The 20,345-nt window shown below is 42.2% G+C and overlaps 1 protein-coding gene across 7 annotated transcripts in view; it reads right to left on the reverse strand.

Annotated features, from left to right (window-relative positions):
• Positions 1–20,345, reverse strand: part of NUP93 (nucleoporin 93) — a 79,032-nt gene that overhangs the window by 29,836 nt on the left and 28,851 nt on the right. For 4 of the 7 annotated variants that reach the window (XM_042027393.1, XM_042027395.1, XM_042027394.1 and 1 more), the window contains exon 4: positions 956–1,018. In XM_042027393.1, the coding sequence (XP_041883327.1) occupies positions 956–1,018 (63 nt within the window). Of the gene's footprint in view, positions 1–955; positions 1,019–10,874; positions 11,151–12,778; positions 12,868–13,883; positions 14,057–20,345 lie in introns of those variants that run through there. The other 3 variants (XM_042027397.1, XM_042027398.1, XM_042027396.1) reach the window with 3 other exon arrangements.

Raw genomic sequence — 20,345 nt, forward strand, 5'->3', positions numbered from 1 at the left:
AGAAGATGCTTCACTACCTTTTCTGTTATCGTTGGGGTGAGACTAACAGCCTCAGGGATACCAGGACAGGAAATAAGAGAATCTCCACTAATTCTAAACAGAGACTAAGCTATATATTGTGTCTTCTTTCCTGTTCACACAGCTCCATGCTGCAACATACAACTAAATGTCTTGGTTGGCTGACTAAGTTTTTCATTTTATTGCAGTTCACTGTTAGGATATTGTCAATTGATCGGCAAAACGTTCCTCAGAAATAATGAGTTGGTAAGACACAGTGACATTTGGCAAACATTTAATTACAGTGCATGCATGCAACTAGAGCATAAGATTTCTGTTTCTTTGTTGCGTTATATAAATTCACTTTATACTTTCATGGCAGGATATAGGCTCACCCGTACCTTCACTATATTAATTTCAACAGGGTTTTAAACACACTTCAATAGTTACAGCATAATGTTACGTAATTGAAATAATTTAATAATGCATATGTACTATTTCTTGTCATTTGAAAGAAACACAGGCTCAGCTCTAAACCTGATGCCACCAGTGTACGTGGAGGGAAACAATCATAACATGAGCACTAGGAAGTATGGAACAACATTTCCAAGAAGAAGTTTTAAGACAAACAACAGGAAGCATTTTTTCATGCTGCATAATTCAATTGTGAAAATCACTGCCCCAGAACAGATACCAAAAGCACAAATAGATTCAGAAACAGGATTAGATTAATTTCTTATCAGATTATCAGCAATTTAGCAGAGTTGCTGCTCAGATGATCTTCAAAACAACTATTTGTTCAGAGGTGAAGATACAGGAGTTGAAGAGGGGAAGGCTAAATCTGTCTTTTTCTTACAGACTAAGTACTGATCCCTTTTCAAGGGAAGAAAACTGGTGTCCGCAAACCTGTCCTGTTTTTGTTTTTAGGAAAAAACGACAGTGCTTTCTTCCAACTTACCCTCCTCCTTGACTCTTCAATGGCAGACAGCAATGCATTATCTTTTTCATTCTTCAGGAATCCCTGCAGGAAACAAGAAACAGAGCTTCAGCCAAAAAAATCAGCCTTGCACTAACATCAGATACATATTGTAGTACTCAGCTCTTTCAGCTCTGAGAAGTGCTTAGAGCTCTCTCTGCAGAGAAAGTCCAGTCCCAAGAAGTTTAAAGGTCACTTTACTTCACCAGAGGTACAGTAAGATGCCCACCCAGAGCAATGTGAGAATGAAAATGCATTAATCCCCTCTTTTAATATGCACTAAATCCTAGTGAAATGTCCTGCTTCTATTCTCTTTTATCTCTGTGTCCCAGCATCTGCTTCCTCTTGCTCTCCATTTGAGGGAGCTAGGATGAAAGCTGGTAGGAGCGATAAGCCAAGATAAGATTGTTGGACTTGAGTATGCTGAAAAAAATAAAAGTCTTTGACTTGGCAGCTTCAGGCAGAAGTGGAGCTCTTGGAGGACCGATAGGAACTGTGAAAAAGAGCCTTAAAAATAGTCAGTTGAGGAAGGATGGAAATAACTAAACAGTTGGAAAGCATTCAGAGAAAGTTTACCACGCAGCTTCTCACCATGAATACAGCTGGAGTGGGTAAAAAGGAAGAACTGTATTTTTAATTTTCAGTATATCAGTAAATCTCAAAGAGGTCAGGTGTGTGTGAACAAACTGATTTAGATGAGCTGTTACCTCCTTATCCCAAAGGTTACTTTTATGACCTATACTAGGAAATACAAAATAGTTTTAACTTTAAACAAGTAGCGGTGGGGTAAACTGCAGTAACACATGGAGACAACAATCAGGATCCATCTATCACATTTCAACATGAATATCTTTATTTTGCATTTTCACTGTTACATCACCAATTAAATAAACCAAGTTGATTTTTACTCCCAGACTTCAACTTAATCATTATTCAGGTCATAAAAAAGAAAAAGAAGCCTTTGTCTCCCTCTGAAGTAATCAACTATAAATGATCAACTCCATTAAGTGTTAATATCTTAAAAGTCTGTACACTCACTTCACAGCTTTAAAACCAAAAGCTGCTAACAAACCCACAGAGTGGGAACTTAATGGACTGTGCTTTATGCTTTTATAAAGACAAAACACAATTGCAGCAGTGTCCAACTGAATTTGTCAGGAATCAGGAGGGGTTTGTGCCTTTCAGTCTCCCCATCTTCCTGCAAAGAATTCCTGTGGTGACACAGGGAGATTTGGGCTGTTGGAAAAATATATTTATGGTATATTTATGGTATATGTCTCAGAAACAGCCCTGCAGCAGTAATACATACAACCATAAGTATCACAGAGTGATACTCAGCTCTGGGAGGTGAGGAGCATTTGAAATCTCCTCAGCCTGAAGCAATCTGCCAGGAAACTGCCGCATACGTGTGCTACCTGCCCTCCTGCTCCTCAGCACCAGCATGTGAAATAAAGGGCATTGCACCCTCTCTTTCTGAAATATATAGAACAAGCATTTGAGGTACATGGGACAGGCTGTGACCTCCTTCAGCTGGAAACAAGAACATGACCCCTTTCTGTACAGCAGAGAGAGAACTAGCCGCCATCCTCCGAGAGACGTGCGGTGCAGTTCCCCAGAAACAGCCCTTGAATTACGCATGGAAGAGAGCGGTCACTGCTACCCAGCCTATTCCTCATTTCACCAGCAGACAGGTCCTGCTTTATTTTTAGACAATGCCCACAGAGAAATTCACAGTTACAACCTGAAAAAAAAAGGAAGCTAAATCCATATCCTTGCACACGTCTGGGGACCAGCTATTACAGCAGCTGTCACTGAGACAAGGGCTGCCGCAGTCACCTAACTGGGCCAAGACCCAGCCTTGGCTCTGTGCAGGAGAGGGATGGAGATGTGCCTTGCAAGTCTTGGCCCTGCCTGCATGGGTAGAAGGACTTTGGGAAGGCAACAAGCTTTCTGGGTTCTTTTTTTTTTTCATTTCACCACCTCCAACCTAAAATGGAGAAAAATTATCTGGAATTAAAACAAGCAGTACTTCTAGACCTTCAAAGCACACACCAATACATGAGTGGAAGAGACAGATCCATTTCTGATGGTAGAGATCTGATGCTGCAGAGAACAGTGTGTTAGCTGTATTCTAACAACACTGCTAATTTTACAGGCAAAACCAGCCCACTGTCTCAAAGATGCAGACCTACAGCTATTTGGATGTGATGAAGGGTGTGAGCTTGCAGATGTCCTGGATGCCTGGCTCCCTGCTCGCTCTGTAAGCACTGGACTTCTGAAAACCCCAAGAGATACAAGTCCTACCTTTCCTGTCCTTGGTCTTCCCCTCTTTCCTTGCAGGAATGTGTGGCCTAGAGCTGAGCAGGTACCTGCCTAGAAATGTACGCAGCAATGATAGTAATCAACACAGTAATTTAAAATGTGCTTGAACATCCCTTGACGTCATTAAATCCAGGCTGAGTATCTTAATGAAACCACCCAGCTCCCAGAGAGTTCTACTAGGTCCGTTTAAGGGATCACATTACACTGAATGCCAATTAGAGGATGATAACTGCCTTTTTCAATATCAAAAACTACTCCTTTAGCAAAAGAAAATCCCCACACGTGCCAAATAATATCTGTAATGCCTCACTGAGGAGAGGTACATTTTAAAAAGGTTGCCCTATGTCTTGTGCTAAACATTATGACTCTAACATGACAATTGCTGCTTCAGTTAATTACAGGCTAATTGTTAAACCTCAGAAGAGGGAGTTTCAGTAACCGATGCTGGAGCTCCTGTTACTGCTTGTGCGAACTGCTTCTGCTTAGTTAGGCCAAATAAGAGCTCCTGAGGGTGTCACTCCAGGCTTTGGTGGCCAGAATTCCACTCGTTAAGAAAGTGAGGTGTGTCCGGCTGGCTGCTGGGTTCCCTGGATTTATCGCATTGCCACCTAGTGGTGCACTACATTTTGATCACCAGACACGATTTCATGGACACACATAAACGCACACAAATGCACTTCTACTGCATGAAAAAGTAGAGCCCCGGAACAAGGATGGGCAGAAAGATGGAAGAGATGCACTTTACATTAGAGAATTTTTGTCCTCAGAAATCCCAGGTCACAACTTTAAGCGTTCGCTTATCTCTTAAGAAGGCTGGGCTGTGAACAGTGCTGGTTGTGCTCACCAGTTACATCTGCCCTAAAAGCTTTCTGCGGTCCCAGAGGCAAGGTTTGACTGCCATGAACGCTGGCAGACTGTAACAAGGATACGGAGGTGCAGCGCTCAGCATGCACGGGGAGTGCACGACCGACAAAGCAGGAGCCGCCCTCTCAGGGGAGATGCTGCTGGGTGTGTACAGCGAGTAACAAGACATTGCTTCATAGTCAGCATCCAAAGACAAAAGCAGGAGGAGAACAGAGATTATTGTTAGGAGACAAAACGCTATTTTTCAGAGGCAGATGGCAAAGATAGGAACAGCCAACACAAGGATTGCTATAATCTCAGAGGTGAAAACCTCACCTTGCAGCTCTCCGTGCACAAGCTCTGCCAGTGGAAGGATCCCAGCGTTGCCTGGATTTTGCTTGAAAATGAAAATCTTACTTCCCTGAGGCAGGTTTATGCAAAAAGCTCACAGAGCCTTAATGTCACATCACTCTGCCCTGCTTTAGTGAGTGGCTTTTGATTTTCCTCTCTGTTACTGTCTGACTCCCACACATCCTTCCTGCATCTAGTTTGGAAGGGAAGCAGCATAACTCTTCTCCATCACCAGTTCTCTGCAACACTCACTGCTGAATGTTTCCCACACACCATTTGTACAATATCCGATGCGATGGTGTTTGCAAAACAGGGACACAGGCATAGAAATACACCCACTCTCGCACCTTCAGGTTCCCGTTTCTCAGTCCCACTTACATGTCTACTGACTCTCAGCATCTTTCCCAAGCACATTCCAGATCCTCTTGGATCTCTTACACCTTGAATTTCAGCCTGATCTTCTCATAGTCTCCTCTTTTTGCTGAAATCCAGCCTCACTCAACTATGGTTTGTAGAAGTGGCCCCACAGCGGAAGGGCAGGACAGGACCCCTGGCAGCCTGTGCTTGCTCTACTACTACCTCTCATCTCAGACAATCACTGACACAGGCTGATTTGACAGCAATCAGCACCTGCCTGGCTCCAGCCTGAATTCCAGCAAGAGAGTGTTCCAGTAGTTCATTATTGGTACAAAAGGGCACACGTGCACGCACCGATGGTCCCTTTTTGACAGGAGACTGAAAGTCTCTTCCATTTACTGCAGTAAATGAGGTTAGTAAGCTCTCCTGGCTGAGAGAAGTCTCTTAATTACTTTCATCAGCCAGGCTATACTTTTTAATACTTGATCTTAGTATTCAAGCTGTCACGAGAAGGCGAATGTTGCCAAATAGTATATTGAGGCCTTGGATGTTGACAGCAATGGGTACTTTTTCACTGGCACAGAAAGAAAGAAGAAAATGAACAATCTGGGACCATTTCAAGTCAATTGCTCTTTGATTAAAATATTTCCAAGTGCTGGATTTCCAGTAGATCCAGTGAATCCAGCAGGGACAGTTAACAAAAATTACTCTTTGGCAACGCCAGGTGAAGCACCGGAATTTATTATTTCTACTGGCAATTCTAAGAAACAATTTGCTAAATACAATCCTAATGAAAACATGGACACATCTGAGCACACTCCTGAGGTGTTGTACCCTGGCACAACCCTCCTGGCCATATTCTCTCTGAAAAGAGAAAACGAAGCAAAACTACCTGGCACTTTTTAAATCTAAGTTATTGTTTGTGCTGACACAAGCATCAGTGCTTGCTGGCTGTCTTTAAATAGATAGGCCAAAGGGTGAAGAGCCATGGGGTGCCCAACTACTGTATTCCTGAGGATGGGGACACACCAGTGTAGCATGAGCAGTATTTCAGTCTATTCACTCTTCCTTTGTATGAGTGACACCAACATGTCTTGGAAGCTTCCATAAGTCTCCCATGATTTGTTTTTCAGAAAGCATCAGGTTTTTTGGGCTAAAGCAGTGCAAAAAAGCAGCTTCACTACACACCTTGGCCTGTGCAATATTGTGCCCTTCAAAGCAACAAGGCAGATGCCCAAAGATCAGCTACCAAGCACAACGAGCCAAGAGCATTTGTGAAATTGGCTTCCTCCTTGGAGAGCTTCAGATGGCAAAACTGCTATGGGGCCAGAAACAGACTGAGGGCCTGAGTGCAAAAATCCTTAGAGAGGGAGAAAACCCCAGGAAGGGTGATTCACCAGTCAGTATCACTTCAAAGCTGCATGAGAGGCAAGGAATGCATCATTGTACACAGACACAAAGGTCTACTGGAAAGGATGGTTTGATAAGTCTCATCCCATAGCTGTATATGTTGTTCAATTTAAGAATTAGCAATACAAAATTCCCCTAGCCTAAGACAGCTGCACTTGTCAAACTACAACATACATTTCTCAATTTCCTTACCATCATGTTTAGAGTGGGAAATCCTGCAACATTTTTAATTCCCTGTTGACTGAACAGGAAAATCAGGGAAAAACCAGAAGGCTTTACAGTTTGATAAGACCTAAGAGTTGGTTGTTGCATCAGAGACTTTCAAAGCAACAGCCATGTTGAAGCTGAAAAGGGAAAAGCACGTAGCAATAGCTAGAACAAAAAACTCTGCTAATGCAACCAAACCCTGGGCTTGGGGAAGACCTCCTGCTCTGCTACCTGCCTTCACAGAGGTGTCAAATCACATCCCTCTGTGTACTGTAACTGTGCTCTACTTGTGTAGCCGATACTCATGCTCAGCTGGTTTGAGAGTCAAGCTAGGAGACTTCTTCCCCACCCTGCAAGCCGATAGCATTGAGTGGCAGTAAGTCATTAAAATATGCAAAGCCTGGCTTCATCTCTGCTTCCTTGCGTGACTAGCAACAATTTAAAGATTACTTCAGGGTTTTTTAAGTGGCTTACTGCTCCAGCAAAATCAAAATTTGCAGAGCCGCAATACTGTCTCCTTTCATGATGGAGAAGCAGCAACCTGGGCCTCACCCCAGCAGCAGCAGGAGTCAGTGCACACCAGGCTGGAGCCCACACGCAATGCAGAACCAGAGGCACACCTCCACTTACCCACAGGGCTCTCCCTGGGGCTGTGTGCACCACTGAAGATGCACAGCAGCACCTTTTGCCAGAGACAAGCCCTGGGGCAGGAACAGGGCTCCCCTACCCCACCATCAGCCCGCATTGATGCAGTGCCCAGGTTCGAAAACAGTCTTTAATCTGTGTTACAGAGTGAGCCCTAAGCAAATATTTACAAAGAGCTCTCTGCCTCAGGTTAGTGCCCGCAATGCAAAGATCTAGTACTTTTTTTGTATTTTTTTACTGGTTTAGACTGTTTGATCTGTGAAACTCATGCGGTTTTCACAGTAATCTTAAGACGGTATCCAGGAACATTGGATTTTGCTGTGTTGGATAAATATCATTATTCTTCCTAGCCGTGACAGGAGAAACTCAAACTGCCGAAAGAAGCATTCATTGGGAAATCACAGATCAGCTCTAACATAAGCAGGGGCAGATGGTGCATGCTCTTTGACTCTTGCTGGGCCTGTTTGAATCTGGCAAGTGAAGACTGAAAATGTGTTCCTCAGACATACAGGCTTGAAGGGAAGAAATACAAACACCTCCTAGTGCTCACTTCAGCCAGGACACCATCCACTAAGCACGAAAGGCTTATATCAGACCATCAGTTAATATCAAACCATGCCCAGCATTGAGAGGCACCACCACATCCCACACCCAACTGCAGCCCTCTGAAACACATCTGCAGCATGTGGCCAGCAAGGAGAGCACAAGATATCTGTAGTGAATAGAAGCAAAATTTACCATGAAACATATAAGGAGCACAGCTTTGTCAAACTGGAAATGTCTAGAAAAATACCACTGCTCAGATTTCCTGCAGGAATATTCTGCCAGGCACTCAGCAGCGCCAAAATCGAACTCTCTGCTATGTGGCACTGCTTGTTCCATGTATAAATGGAGATCATCACTGCTGGCAAGAAACATGACTCTGCTCAATTTTAGTTTCTTCTAATTCAACACAGGATGCTCACTGAGTTCATGCACTATGAGATTTCAGTGTTTCATTTAAAACTGTACTTTTAAGTGGCTTAACTCCTAAAAGTACATGAAAATTCATTGCAGTGTTCCTGTGTATTTCAGATTTTACAAAATATGTCAAAGACATTGACAAGATTTAACAAATCCAAGTGCAATTAAAATGAGTTAAGTAGGACACTTTAAAAATAACCACACAATATATCAACCATCGTAACACAATTTATATACTACTTACACAGTGTACCTAATCATTAAAATATTAGTAATTATCCATACTATTTCTTCTGTCTTTCCCTCCATCAGAGTGAAACCAAAATAACTTCAATTACATAAGTTAGTTTCTCATTCTCAGACTCCAAAAATCCGTTGCTGTGTAATGTTGGGCTGCACAGTGCATGGGAATGCTGTTAAAAGGCGGTTTAGTAGGTGTTTTTCAAAGTCACAAAGATTTTAATGGCATAGAACTAAGATAATACATTTTTTAATCCAGAATTTTGCAGCAAAGTTGATTAGAATGAGGTTCTCTTTCACGTACAATTACCAGCCTCCACTGCACAGATAATTTTTGACAGCAATTGTTAACGTAACACAAAAGAAGTGTAAACAACAGTGCTACTTTCTCTAGTGATCCTCTCTTTCTCCCCAGGCATATACTCATATTTTTCCTTCTCCCTATGATATAACTGGGGGTGGTTCAACAAGAATCCCAGGTCCTATCAAGGTACAAAGCACCAAGGAGATCTGTGCAATAACAAAGTCTAGAATAGCCCTTACCTGCTGAGATGTTGTGCAAAGAATAGGAGGAGTAATAATGAAAAAAATGTATCTAGAATGAGGAGGCTATTACCATCTTTATATTCCTGAATATAACAGAATGTAATATATAGATTTGTCTCAGGAATATAAACATCTCTGTGTTCTACTAAATGAAAAAACATAAAAATGGAAAACTAGAAAGAAGGTAAAGAGACTCTTGCCAGCCAACTGTGGCAGTAGAGACGTTACTCAAGAAGGAGCTTATTCAGCTGGCTAACACTGGTACATTACACCTGAAAACATGCTCAGATGGTGTTTCTGTTTGTCTTAATCAAGACAAAGAAACCAAAATGTCACAAAGGCAATTAAACACAATGCTATCTCACTTGGAATACAACTTCTTGAGTGAGGGAAGCTCTCCACACAACCAGGCCAGCAGGACCAGCAGCAGGACCCACGGGAAGCCCATCTCCTGTGGCACCAGCATTCCACCTTCAGCAACAGCATCAGCACAGAGCGAACAGACCACACAGTCTGAAACTTGAGCTCATTCATCAAGTTTCCCAATACATGGCTACCTGTTTTTCTCAGCATTTTTAAATGCAGAAGGATGACCTTAGTGTAGGGCTTTGCTCTGATGAGTAGCTGGAGCCTCTCTCCTGCATTATACGAGTCCTCGCATTGGCACTGTGATTAAAAAATACAACCCTACAAAAATCACAAACGCATCAAGAGATCCACAATCAAAACAAAACTCAAAGCTTTGCCTCTTTTTTGGAATTTATTATAAAAAATTATGAGAATTCCAGTGGGCTTGAGATCTACAATGCAACCCCATAGTAAAAATATTTATAGCATGCAAACAAAAATAATTTCCAATCATCCACTAGAATAAGCTGCTATATCCGCCTCTCCGGTATCATGCTTTTTAAGGGAATACTGTGAAAAAACCTACAGATTTAAATGATTTAATACCTTCATTGTACAGTCATAGCTAAGGCTGTAATGTAATACCTCTTGCTGGAAACATCCTCTCATCAGGCAGGACGCCCTCAAATCAAGCCATTGAAACCAATCTCACTGATGACGCCATTTTCTTATTTCTTTCGCTGCCATTTTAGCATCGTGGTTACTCCACATTTCCTTGAGAAGTAGCTGTGCATTCTCCCTGCTCTAAGAGGAAACCACGCTCAAATAACACAGTGACAAATGAAACCTGTATGTTGAATTTCTACCTGTGTCACGTCCCTGCATGGCAGGGGCAGGGACGAAGCACAGTTGCCATTGCAGACCACACCTCAATTCCCTGTACCCGAGAGCTGGCAAGGAGTCTCCCGAGATGGTGCAAGCTGAGAAACCAGCCACTGGAAATCTGTGGGCACCACATGAAAAATTGATACAACTGAGGAAAGAGGAGCGTCCAGCCCTGTTACAGGAGATATCTCTCTGAACCCCACAGAAAACACTGGTTAGTAAGGGAGCAGTTTGAAAAGAGACGCAAAAGGCATAAAGGAGGCACAGAGACAAGCTTGCAGTGTCTGCTGCTGGACTAATTGTACATTAGCATTAACATATAGGCAACCACAAAAACCCACTTAACCTGGCAGCAGAAAATTCATTTCTCAGGATCACATTCAAAAGCCAAACTGCCAGCCCAATCAATCAATGAAGTATTAGCTATCCCAAAATGACATTTCTGATGGATCACCAGAAAGAGGGGCAAATTATTAAACAAAACCTGCTACTCATTATCACCCAGCCTCCTCTAATTCACTTCTAAAAATTTTAGTGAAGTCCTTCCGTCTCCCCCACCCCTTTTTAAGTGCTTTATCCTTCTGCTTGTCTGACTGGGAACATGCAACCTTGCTGTTTGTGAGAAACAGGGACGGTCTCAGGATTTTTTGAAAACCAAAACATGATTGATATTTCCACATCTCTTCCTTCACAATTTCAAATGTGTAGGAACGGTTAAATGCCTTCAAGTTAGTCTGAAACTGTAGGTAAAATAACAGTAATGAAAAGACCTGGTTCTCTTTACCTCCTCTGGATTCAAGTAGTGAGCCTGGCAGCACTGAGTCTGACACTCTCCCTGTTCTCCGGCTGACTCAAGAGGAGAGATTTCGGCTGCTGTGCCCCCATCCCACAGCTGAAAGCCTCCGTACTGTCTTCCTGAACGTTCCTTAGGAGCACGAGTTATCTTTCTGCTTCATGAAAAGAATAGCCAAGCAGCATCTTCCAGCCTCCATCTGCATTTCAGACAGAAAGCGATGCAGGCAGCAAACGCTCATTGCCTCGAAGGGACAACGCCTGGTTCAGACATCAAAATCCTGTCAGCACTGAAAATGCGACAACCAAGTTACACCAGGATGCAAATCCTAAACCAGCATAGGTGGCTTTCCCCAGTGCTGTACCTCCACAAAGAGGGTTCCTCTAGCATTTCTACTGCAATTTGAAGTCTCAGAAAAACCCACACAGGGAAAGAAAACCTTTCCCAAGTTAAATTTACTTTATTTCGCTGATAGTGGCTAACACGACAAAGAAAGTGACAAGACTACATTCACTGTAGTGTGAAGAATGTAAGCTCTTTTTTTTTTTTTTTTTAATACACACTGGAACGTCAAGAAAATGTGCAAATTTGAAGTTCAGCACTCTTAAATAACATGAGATGATTTGGCAAAATCATCCTCCTGAGTTAAAAAAATAAGCCCAAGTTAGCTACCCCATTCTTCTGCAATATTTGTAAATAAATCATAGCTACTTTGTTCACATAATAGCTATTTTCAACATGACACCTTATCCCCTGGAATAAATATAAATATTTTACTGACAGTGAAATAAAGCAATTTGGAGTTCATACATGTCATGATATCTTCAAATCCTCAATTTAAACATGCTATGGTCTTTAGAAATGGTTTTTCTTTACTACATTACTGATACATTTCCCAAAGTTAATTATTCAAATTACATATGAATTATTAATTGCAGATCATTAAACTAAGAAACACAAGTCTGGAATATGCCTGTTATAATTATACAATTTATATTTTAAAATGTTAGACATTATAGGGCTCAGAGAGAAAAGCATACATCAGCATTCTCTGCTGCAATAAATGCGTTACAATAAACACTTTATCCTTTTTCAGCTTATTTCTCCTACTGTGTAATAAACCTAAGGTTTAAACTTTCCAGACTTGGGGCATGAGGCCAATGTGCTGAGGATACACCAGAGACAATAGGTTTCCATTTTTCTCCTCCGGCTGTACTCCACCCTGGCTAAGGAACTGTCTAGCAGTGCATGCCTTTATTTGCGCTTTGCATTAACAAGGCACACAAGCTTTCGGACTTTAATGTAAATTAAATGTCAAGTCCAGATGCTGCCAACAGATATCACAGAAAACCCTGCTATAAGAGACCTACAGCTAATTATTCATTACAGTGGCTCAGTCATTTTTTCATACATTAATTTATGGAGCTTAGTTGAACTCTGTCTCCCACCCACTTCAAACAAAGGAAAATAATTTGCCACACTGTACCAACTGCAACGATAACTGAGCCGTCTCCTCTATGGGGTCAGTGGGGATGGGATGGTTTCCTCCATATTTTTACACAGGCAAACCATACATTTCATTGTCCTTTACTTGATCTTTTGCTGAGCTGCTTTTGTGGCAAGACCTCCCCTTTGCTCAGGTAATCTGGTTGGAGACAGGCAACTTTTTGGTCATGCTATGCCACTGTTCCATGTCTTCCCTCTGAGCATTTCTCAGTTGACAAAAGGAAGAGTGCAGAACATGGCACACAGGCACCTTAATATTTGGGGAGGGAGCCCCAAGTCACTCTCTACTGCAAGAGTCCAGGTGCCATCCCAGCACAGTATGTTTTATTAAACTGCTTTCTTTCATATACAAAAACAGAACTGAAAGAAAATGAGAAAAAGCAACTCACCCTGTACTTTTGTCCCCATACCAAAGCCAGGCAGAGCTCCCAGTTTCATGCAGCCTCTAAGTCCCCAGATCTGAGAGTATTAAATCAGCTGCCACCCACCCAGCTAGTCACGGCCACCACATTTATATAAATGTTAATTCCCTGACTGCTTCCCTTTACTATGACTTTACTGGATTAACCCTTTTCATAATGTATCCTATTCAGTTGAAAGAGAGGTGGGATCTAGGCTGCAAACTCCAGTTGACTAAGCAAATATGCTTTACCACTTCATTTAAGAAATTAACAAAAAAAGCAAATCTCCAAGTAGCTTCATTTGCTTTGAAAGAGAAATATTTTTTCTCTTATTTTTGTCCCACATTTGAAATCCTTACTTCAAAAGAAAATTAAAGAAAGTTTAACATGTCTTCTAAATAAATCATAAGTGCATCTATAAGAACAGGGGAAACAGAGTGGACCAATATCTTTGCATCACAATGAAAACCAGGAGAGGGAAAAAAAAATCATAATCAAGTAGCATCTTTATTTTTTGTTTAAAATACTTCCACAGACTTTTCATAGTCTAGGGAAGAGAAAACAGGAATAAAGGCATTCTGAAAGTTATGCTACTGTATTCTGCTTAAATGAAAAGCAAAGTCAGCAATGTCAAGAGGGTCTTTAAAAAGGCAACACAAACGAAACCCAAAGCAGACGCTGGACTGCCCCACCCAACAGCTGTTCTAGCGAAGAATGTTGGAAGGTAAAGGCACAGACCTTCCCGTTTCTTTTCTGTGAGCAAAGGAGCTTTTCTCTAAAACTACCCACCTGTTCTCTTTAATTACTCACCTACAAATTAAAACAACCTGCAGCAACAGTACAAAGAAAAAACGCCATACAAGATATCTGAAGGAAAACGCTCTTATCAAAGCAAGCTTTTTGCCCTCATTTTATACATTTTAAAAGATAGACATTCCTACCTGTAGATCTCAGTACTGAGGAGTTACAAACCTGTTAATGCTGGCTGTAACTGCCACACTTCAGTTGCCTGGTATTTAGGCTTACACAGCTATATCTACCTCTATTAATGTTCAAGTTTTCTCGTCTTTAAAAAAATATATATAAATCAAACCTGCAAGTCCTGAAATGGCTGAGACAGTCAAGAGTCCAGCAAGACAATAAGAAAGCAGCTGCTTTGCACAGCTGAACACCACTGCCTGTAAAGCATCTATATATTTTTTTCCAGTGGTGCTTTATTCAAATTCTAGGGAAAGCATCAGTCTGAAACCAGTAACTGATGGGAGTAACAGTTTATAGGTTACAGAAGGATATTTTATTGTTAACGGACCGTACCATGTAGGAATTAGGAGGGGGTGAGGCAGCAGGCAGGCAAGAGGAGAGAGATGCTACTATTTTTTTTCCCCGAGCCACTGCAATTACTCTGATGTGAATTTTTGATGACTTCCGACATATTGCATGGTTAATAATCGTTTCAGCTGTCATGTTTGGTTAATGTGGAAAATGCATTTGCTGCATTGTGATGCAGCACTCCAGTCACAGATTGTAACACCAGTTGTGAAGCTATTCCCTTAACTGAGCTGCATGAATTTGCACATACCATGAGGCTGAAATAAATGGTAGTTTGATTTTTATACAGCAACAAAAAGCTTCTGCCATTTTAGACCTGCAGAGCTGTTGGTACAACTTGTACAGCCAGATAATTTTACTGCATATTAATTGGTGTCGATGCTCTTTAAAGGGGAGCTTTGATTCTCTATTGTTTTGCTGTGTTTGGTTATTTAGCAGTTAAAAGACGGAGCTACTATTTACATTAAACATCGCTCTTTTTTGTAGCTTTACACAGGTTATTTAATTGTAAGCATATATACATCAATGAAACTGTCAGCACTACAGAAATGCAGCCTTGTTATTCATACAGGCTCAACCTACTTCTTCCTCCATATGATACATAAGAGTGTGTATATATAACCTTGTCTTACAAATGACTGCACGTGAGGGGTGAAAATATGCTGCTTACAATCAAATAAAGAGAATTTTATTTGCAAAGTACCACTTCTTCACCTACACTTTAAACATCAAACAGCAAAGTATAAAGTTACATAAATACTCGCCTTTCACTGTCACCAATAGAAAAACAATGCTGCAAGCAATCAGGCAATTACAAGAGGAGATGTAAAACGGCAGAGATGAAACCATGCTAAGAGCCAGTCACCCGATGATTAAAGTCAGGCCAGTGTATTCCAGCAGTCAGGTGATGGTGCCATCATTACAGTGCAGAAAGCCACAGAAAAATCGAGAAACAGACCACCCCCATCTTAAAGAAAAAAAATTAGAAGCACCAAAGGAATAAAGAATGCATTTGCTAATATGCCAAATGTACAACCATGAAGAAGCGTTTCACAGAGTGTGTGTGTAACACTATTGGGAAGTTACTGTCACAGGTCCCAAGTGCACATTTAAGCCACAGTGCCAACCCAGCTCCCAAATTCACTTTGACACTCCCAAATTCAAAGTTCATTCTTTTTAAATTCCAGAACAACAGCCCTGCTGCCACATTACTTCATTTCACAGTTCAGTAATTCTGCTCACAAATGCACATCTTGGATATGCAAACACACAGAGGCAAAAAAATCCAGACTTGGGATGTCTACGTTTACAACAAAAAGCTACCAGGAGAGTGTTTTACTGTGCATGAACACTGATGTATCTGCAGAATCATCACCAACACCACCAATTCATTATTTCCACCTCTGTTTAAATTAAAACAACACTGCAATGTGTATGTTGGACATGAAATTTTATATGGAAAAAACAGCAGTCTCTGAATAACATTGTACTCTCTGGTGTGGGAGCAATTCACGTTAACAGGGTTACGTCTGCAGAAGGTGCTCTGTGGCTCAGGCTCACCTACCTCAAAGGCATCACTGCACCTTGCACAATTCAGAGTTTCACAGGTGGCAGAGTGATCTCTTACAGTGTGTTTTTGGCTTTGAAACTAGCAAACTTTATCCTAAAGGTGATTTTCCTCAAATGACTGCAAGGAGCAATCCCTCCCTGCTTGTGACCAAATGAACACCGAATATCTGAATCCTCCTACCAGGCATCTCACGAGTGGAGAAGACAGGTCCAAGTCCAACATTCTTAGTGGAAAACTGCAGTCAGTTGCATTGCAGGGAAAATTATTGATCACAACCAGCTACACCCCACAGTGCAGGCAAAGTCCCTTTTGGGAGAGGAAGGTTAATACATTTGCAGGATAATTTAACTCTGGCATTCCTCCTGCATTTCTGAGCATCCATGTCTGGCACTATCCCTGCTGCTGTGCTTGCCTCAGTAACTTGCCACTCACCTCACACACACTGCTCTGGTTTTGGATGGCTTCTCCCCCTACTTACACCTAGTCTGCATAACCCACTAGTGGTGCAGAGACAGAAGCACAGCGGATACACAGAGCTTTTGCTTTCTAGCCAAACCTTTAAACAGCTAAATGTACCTGGAGAGACAGTTGACTCTTTAGGACAGACTGCAGCCTCCCAGGGGCTTCAGGAGCACAATCATCCATCTGGAGCTGCTAGCCACAACTTTAATGTGCTGCTTTTATCAACAGACATTCTCTGTTATTTTTCTGGCCATGTAAAGCTACTGCAGAAGCTACTTGCAACTGCAGATCTGTGCATTACAATCCGCACAATTATATATCTGTACATTGTTTTACACACTACATTGCCACAGAAAGCCTTCCTGGTGTAGCTCAGTACAGCACTGTCTCCCCTTACCTATGGATTTCTTAAAGCAACAGCTTTGAGGGATATGAACAGAAACTACCTACCCCAAATGGCTGTTGGTGTAAACAACTGTGAGTGCTAACCCAGCTAAGATGTCGGAACTGCTATCTGTTTCACTGGCAATCAATTTAGTGGAGCGTTCAGTCAGCTTACGCATCAATCACTTCTGCACTCTGATGTGACTGTGGGAGGAGAAGAGGGAAAACTACTGCTCAGGGCTGCTGGGCCGCAGCTAAGGAAAACTGTAAAAGTCCTCCTTCTGAGTAGAAAGCATCATATCACTAAGAGAATGACAATGCAAAGAGAATGCAGAAGCCGTTGGAGTAAAAATATCCTCCTCTGGGTCAGGATCATTGCCTCACTCCATCTCTGGGTGTCCTCCTGCCTTGTCAGGTAAAGCTTCATCTCTGGAGTGAAGGAGATTCCTTCATCATTACTACAAAAATCAAAAGGTGCAATCACCCTTACCTTGAAAAAAAACCACTAATAAACCATAAAACATGGTAGTCTGCAATCATCGTCTCCTTTTCTTTCAGTTTTGCACTGGACAGGAATAAGGGGGAGAATTGGAATGGCATCCCTGGATCTGCTCCTTTATTAGCTCCTTTTTGAAGTTCTACAGTTTCAATGTCTGCCATTGCCAGTGAGCATTAGACAGCAAAATTGAGAGACACTGCTGGCAGTGAGTTGTAACAGTGATAGGTAGCTCCTTCCCAAATTTCTTCTCTTCTTAATCCAGCACTGTAGCAGCAGCAGCAGCAAATACTGCACTGTCATACTGGCTCCAGAGAAAGCCTTAAAGCATTAGTTGGTCCTCTCTGCAAGGCCAACAGAGTGATTATCCAGCATTAATGACAGGCGAGGTCTCTTCCTCTCCCTTCAGCTCTGCGCACTCATCCTACCCCTCCAGAGGGATGCAGAAAGAACTGCAAGAGAGTTCAGGAGTCCAATCCAAGCAGGTTGTGGTGAAGAGGAAGAAAACCAAGGCTAACATTTTAACATCAATACAGTTATACTCACACACAAGCAGAGCAGAGCAAAAAGTCAGTTGAGTGTATTATGACACTACTGGCCTGTCTAGCAGGGAATTCAGGCTTTGTTGTGATGGGCTAATTTTCATGGACTAAGACAAATGAGCCATTCAGAGTCAAAACAAAAACGAGAACTGAGAAGTGACCAGCTCTAGTAACATCCAGTATCATCATCACAGAGAGCCATCCTCCTGCAGGGGAAAAACCACCAATGCACTCACACTGGGAATTGCTGGCTTGTTACAGAGCTCAAAGGAGACCTGAGTTACAACACAGCTTTGGAACTAAATTTGTACCAAACAAGAGGCAGGATGTAAAAGCAGAGGGTGGGAAACACCCCTGAGAGAACCGACTGAGGACCAGTGCTTTATGTGAGCAGGCAGATACAGGGGGAAGCGAAACACAAATCCTGTAAAATTAGAAGAGCGCCAGTCCCAAGCTGGGGAGAGGCGGGGGGAGCCCAGACAAGCAGAGGGGATTAGCACCAACACTGGCAGTGCTGTTACTGCCATCCACACCCCAATTAGTGGTATCATTTGTCAGGATGAATGGGGAACTTGCACTCAATTCGACAATTTGACAGAGTGTCACTGAACTACCTCACGTCCATATTTATCCAAGAGGCAAGTGCAGGAACCAGTTTTAATTAGAGCCTATTTGACAAAGAACCGAGGGTATTACCCATGCTCTCACCATCAAGTGATAATTGAGATGTAATCGTTTAAACAAAGCGCAACAAGTGTCCATTTACCCAAAGCCATTGTTAAATATCCACTAGGAGATTATTTTCAAAATTATAATGTGCCATGAATATGCAAACCACTTTCCATCTTTAGCATTGAAAAGAATAATCACCTTTAAAAAAACCCAAACCACCAAAAACCACAACTGAAAGCCAAACAGTAATTTAGCAGCAAAATTTGAGGAGTGTTTCAAACATGCCAATGCTAATTTAAAAGGAGGGGGGAGAGAAGTGATGGCTCTGCTTTGGGGCCATTAAACTCTGTCTGGAAAGCCCTCTTTTGTACAGCATTAGCCTGCTGTAAGTCTGTAATTATGAGGAGAATGTGTTAATTTTTAATTCAGATTGCTAACCCCTTTTTTATGTACAAACCCTGCATGTCAATCCCTCTTGCAGATGACTGTAAGCACCGACATGACCAAATTCAACTCTCGGTGGTAAAAGCACACTCTCCCTGGGAGGTTTGGCACTGGAAAGCAACTCAACCTTGTAGTGAAATAGCTCTTTCATAAAACTGTCACCTCAGCATCGTGGCAAGCAAATCCTCTCGACCCACAGCCTATTAAACCAGAACCATATGGCCACTGATATTCACACCTTATTTCAGCATTCTTCTGTCTGGCTACTGAAATTCTAACACAGCTTCACAGGAAGCTGAATTCCCATGTCCCTCATATTCCCAAACACAGGGAAGCACAGGATGAGGAAGTTAACCCAACACTGCCTAGAGGCCTACACCAAGTTAGGGGCTATCAAACACTAAGCCCGTCTTTCATCTCTTCTGATTCCTACTGATGCCAGCAATCCATGGAGGAACCTGACTGAAGAGCATGCTTTGACACAATCCAGCAATGAATTATTAACTGGTGGAAGCCGCAAAGTGTCAGCTAGGAGCACATATGAGCCTTCTACGATGATTAACCAGAACACAATTATCAATGCTCCTGCTTCTCACAAAATGTCTCCAAATTCTCCATCATATGAAGCCCAAAAGGCACTACACAGAAATGCACACACATCCACATGTATAAAAGCAGAAACAATTCTGTGCTTTTACCTTTGTTTCTTCAGGGTTATACTATCAGCTGTGAGTTGTCTGAAAGAAGAAAGCTCTGCCTTGCCACCTGCATTACAGCAATTATACATGGACTTGCAACACTAACAAAGAGTCACATATGCAGAACCAAGTCCATATTTTTAATTACCACAGCAATTCAATCCACGCAGTCACAGAAACTTGCCAGCAGATTCAGAACCATCCTTGGCCATGTTACATCACGTAGCGCAAGCTCTTTCCAGCCCAGGGCCTGACTGGGCACATAGAAGAAGCTGTGGCTCTCAGCTTGCTCACCGGCAGTGGACAGATGAAGATAGATGCGTTCATCCGTTATGACAATGAGTGCTGCTGAAAAGGGTGTCCCCAGCCTCCCTCTGAAAGGCATGGGCCCACCCTGCAAGCTGGATGTAAGATATGGGCCTCTAGCAGCGTCCCAACATTCAGGAAGAACAACTTGCTCAATTCTCTGCCAGAGGAATCCAGACAGCTCCCCATATGAAACCACAAGATGCTAAGAGGCAACAAACACTAGTGATGGACCTAAAAAGATCTGCTGAATCCCAAAATGCACAAGGATGTTTTCTTGGGATGGGATGCCATGCCGTTCTGAAATTAGCAGTGAAAATCCAGGATGAAGACAGCATTTTAGGTTTTTCTTAGATTAGAAGCTAAATTTGTGCTTTTCCTTTAATTACAGCTGCCAGCTCTGAAGAAAGTGGCACTAGAACTGCTGGCCAGCATGAGAAATGAACACCCACAAGCACACTGGTTAAAGTGAACAACAGCAGTGCATGGCTGCTTTGTCAAAGCATCCTTGTATTTCTCATAGTGAAAGTACAACTGAAATCAGTATTGGCATCTCAGCGGGCTTAATTAGAAGTCAGGTCTACTCTATTCAGGTCTTTATACTGTGCTCATTACATTAATATCCAAGTGCCTTCCAGTCCCGCATTAAGTG

This window comes from Corvus kubaryi, unplaced genomic scaffold, assembly GCF_017639235.1.
Source record: "Corvus kubaryi isolate FWS band 111438036 unplaced genomic scaffold, C.kubaryi_AGA036_p1.0 37300, whole genome shotgun sequence".
In the NCBI taxonomy this organism is placed as follows: Eukaryota; Metazoa; Chordata; class Aves; order Passeriformes; family Corvidae; genus Corvus; species Corvus kubaryi.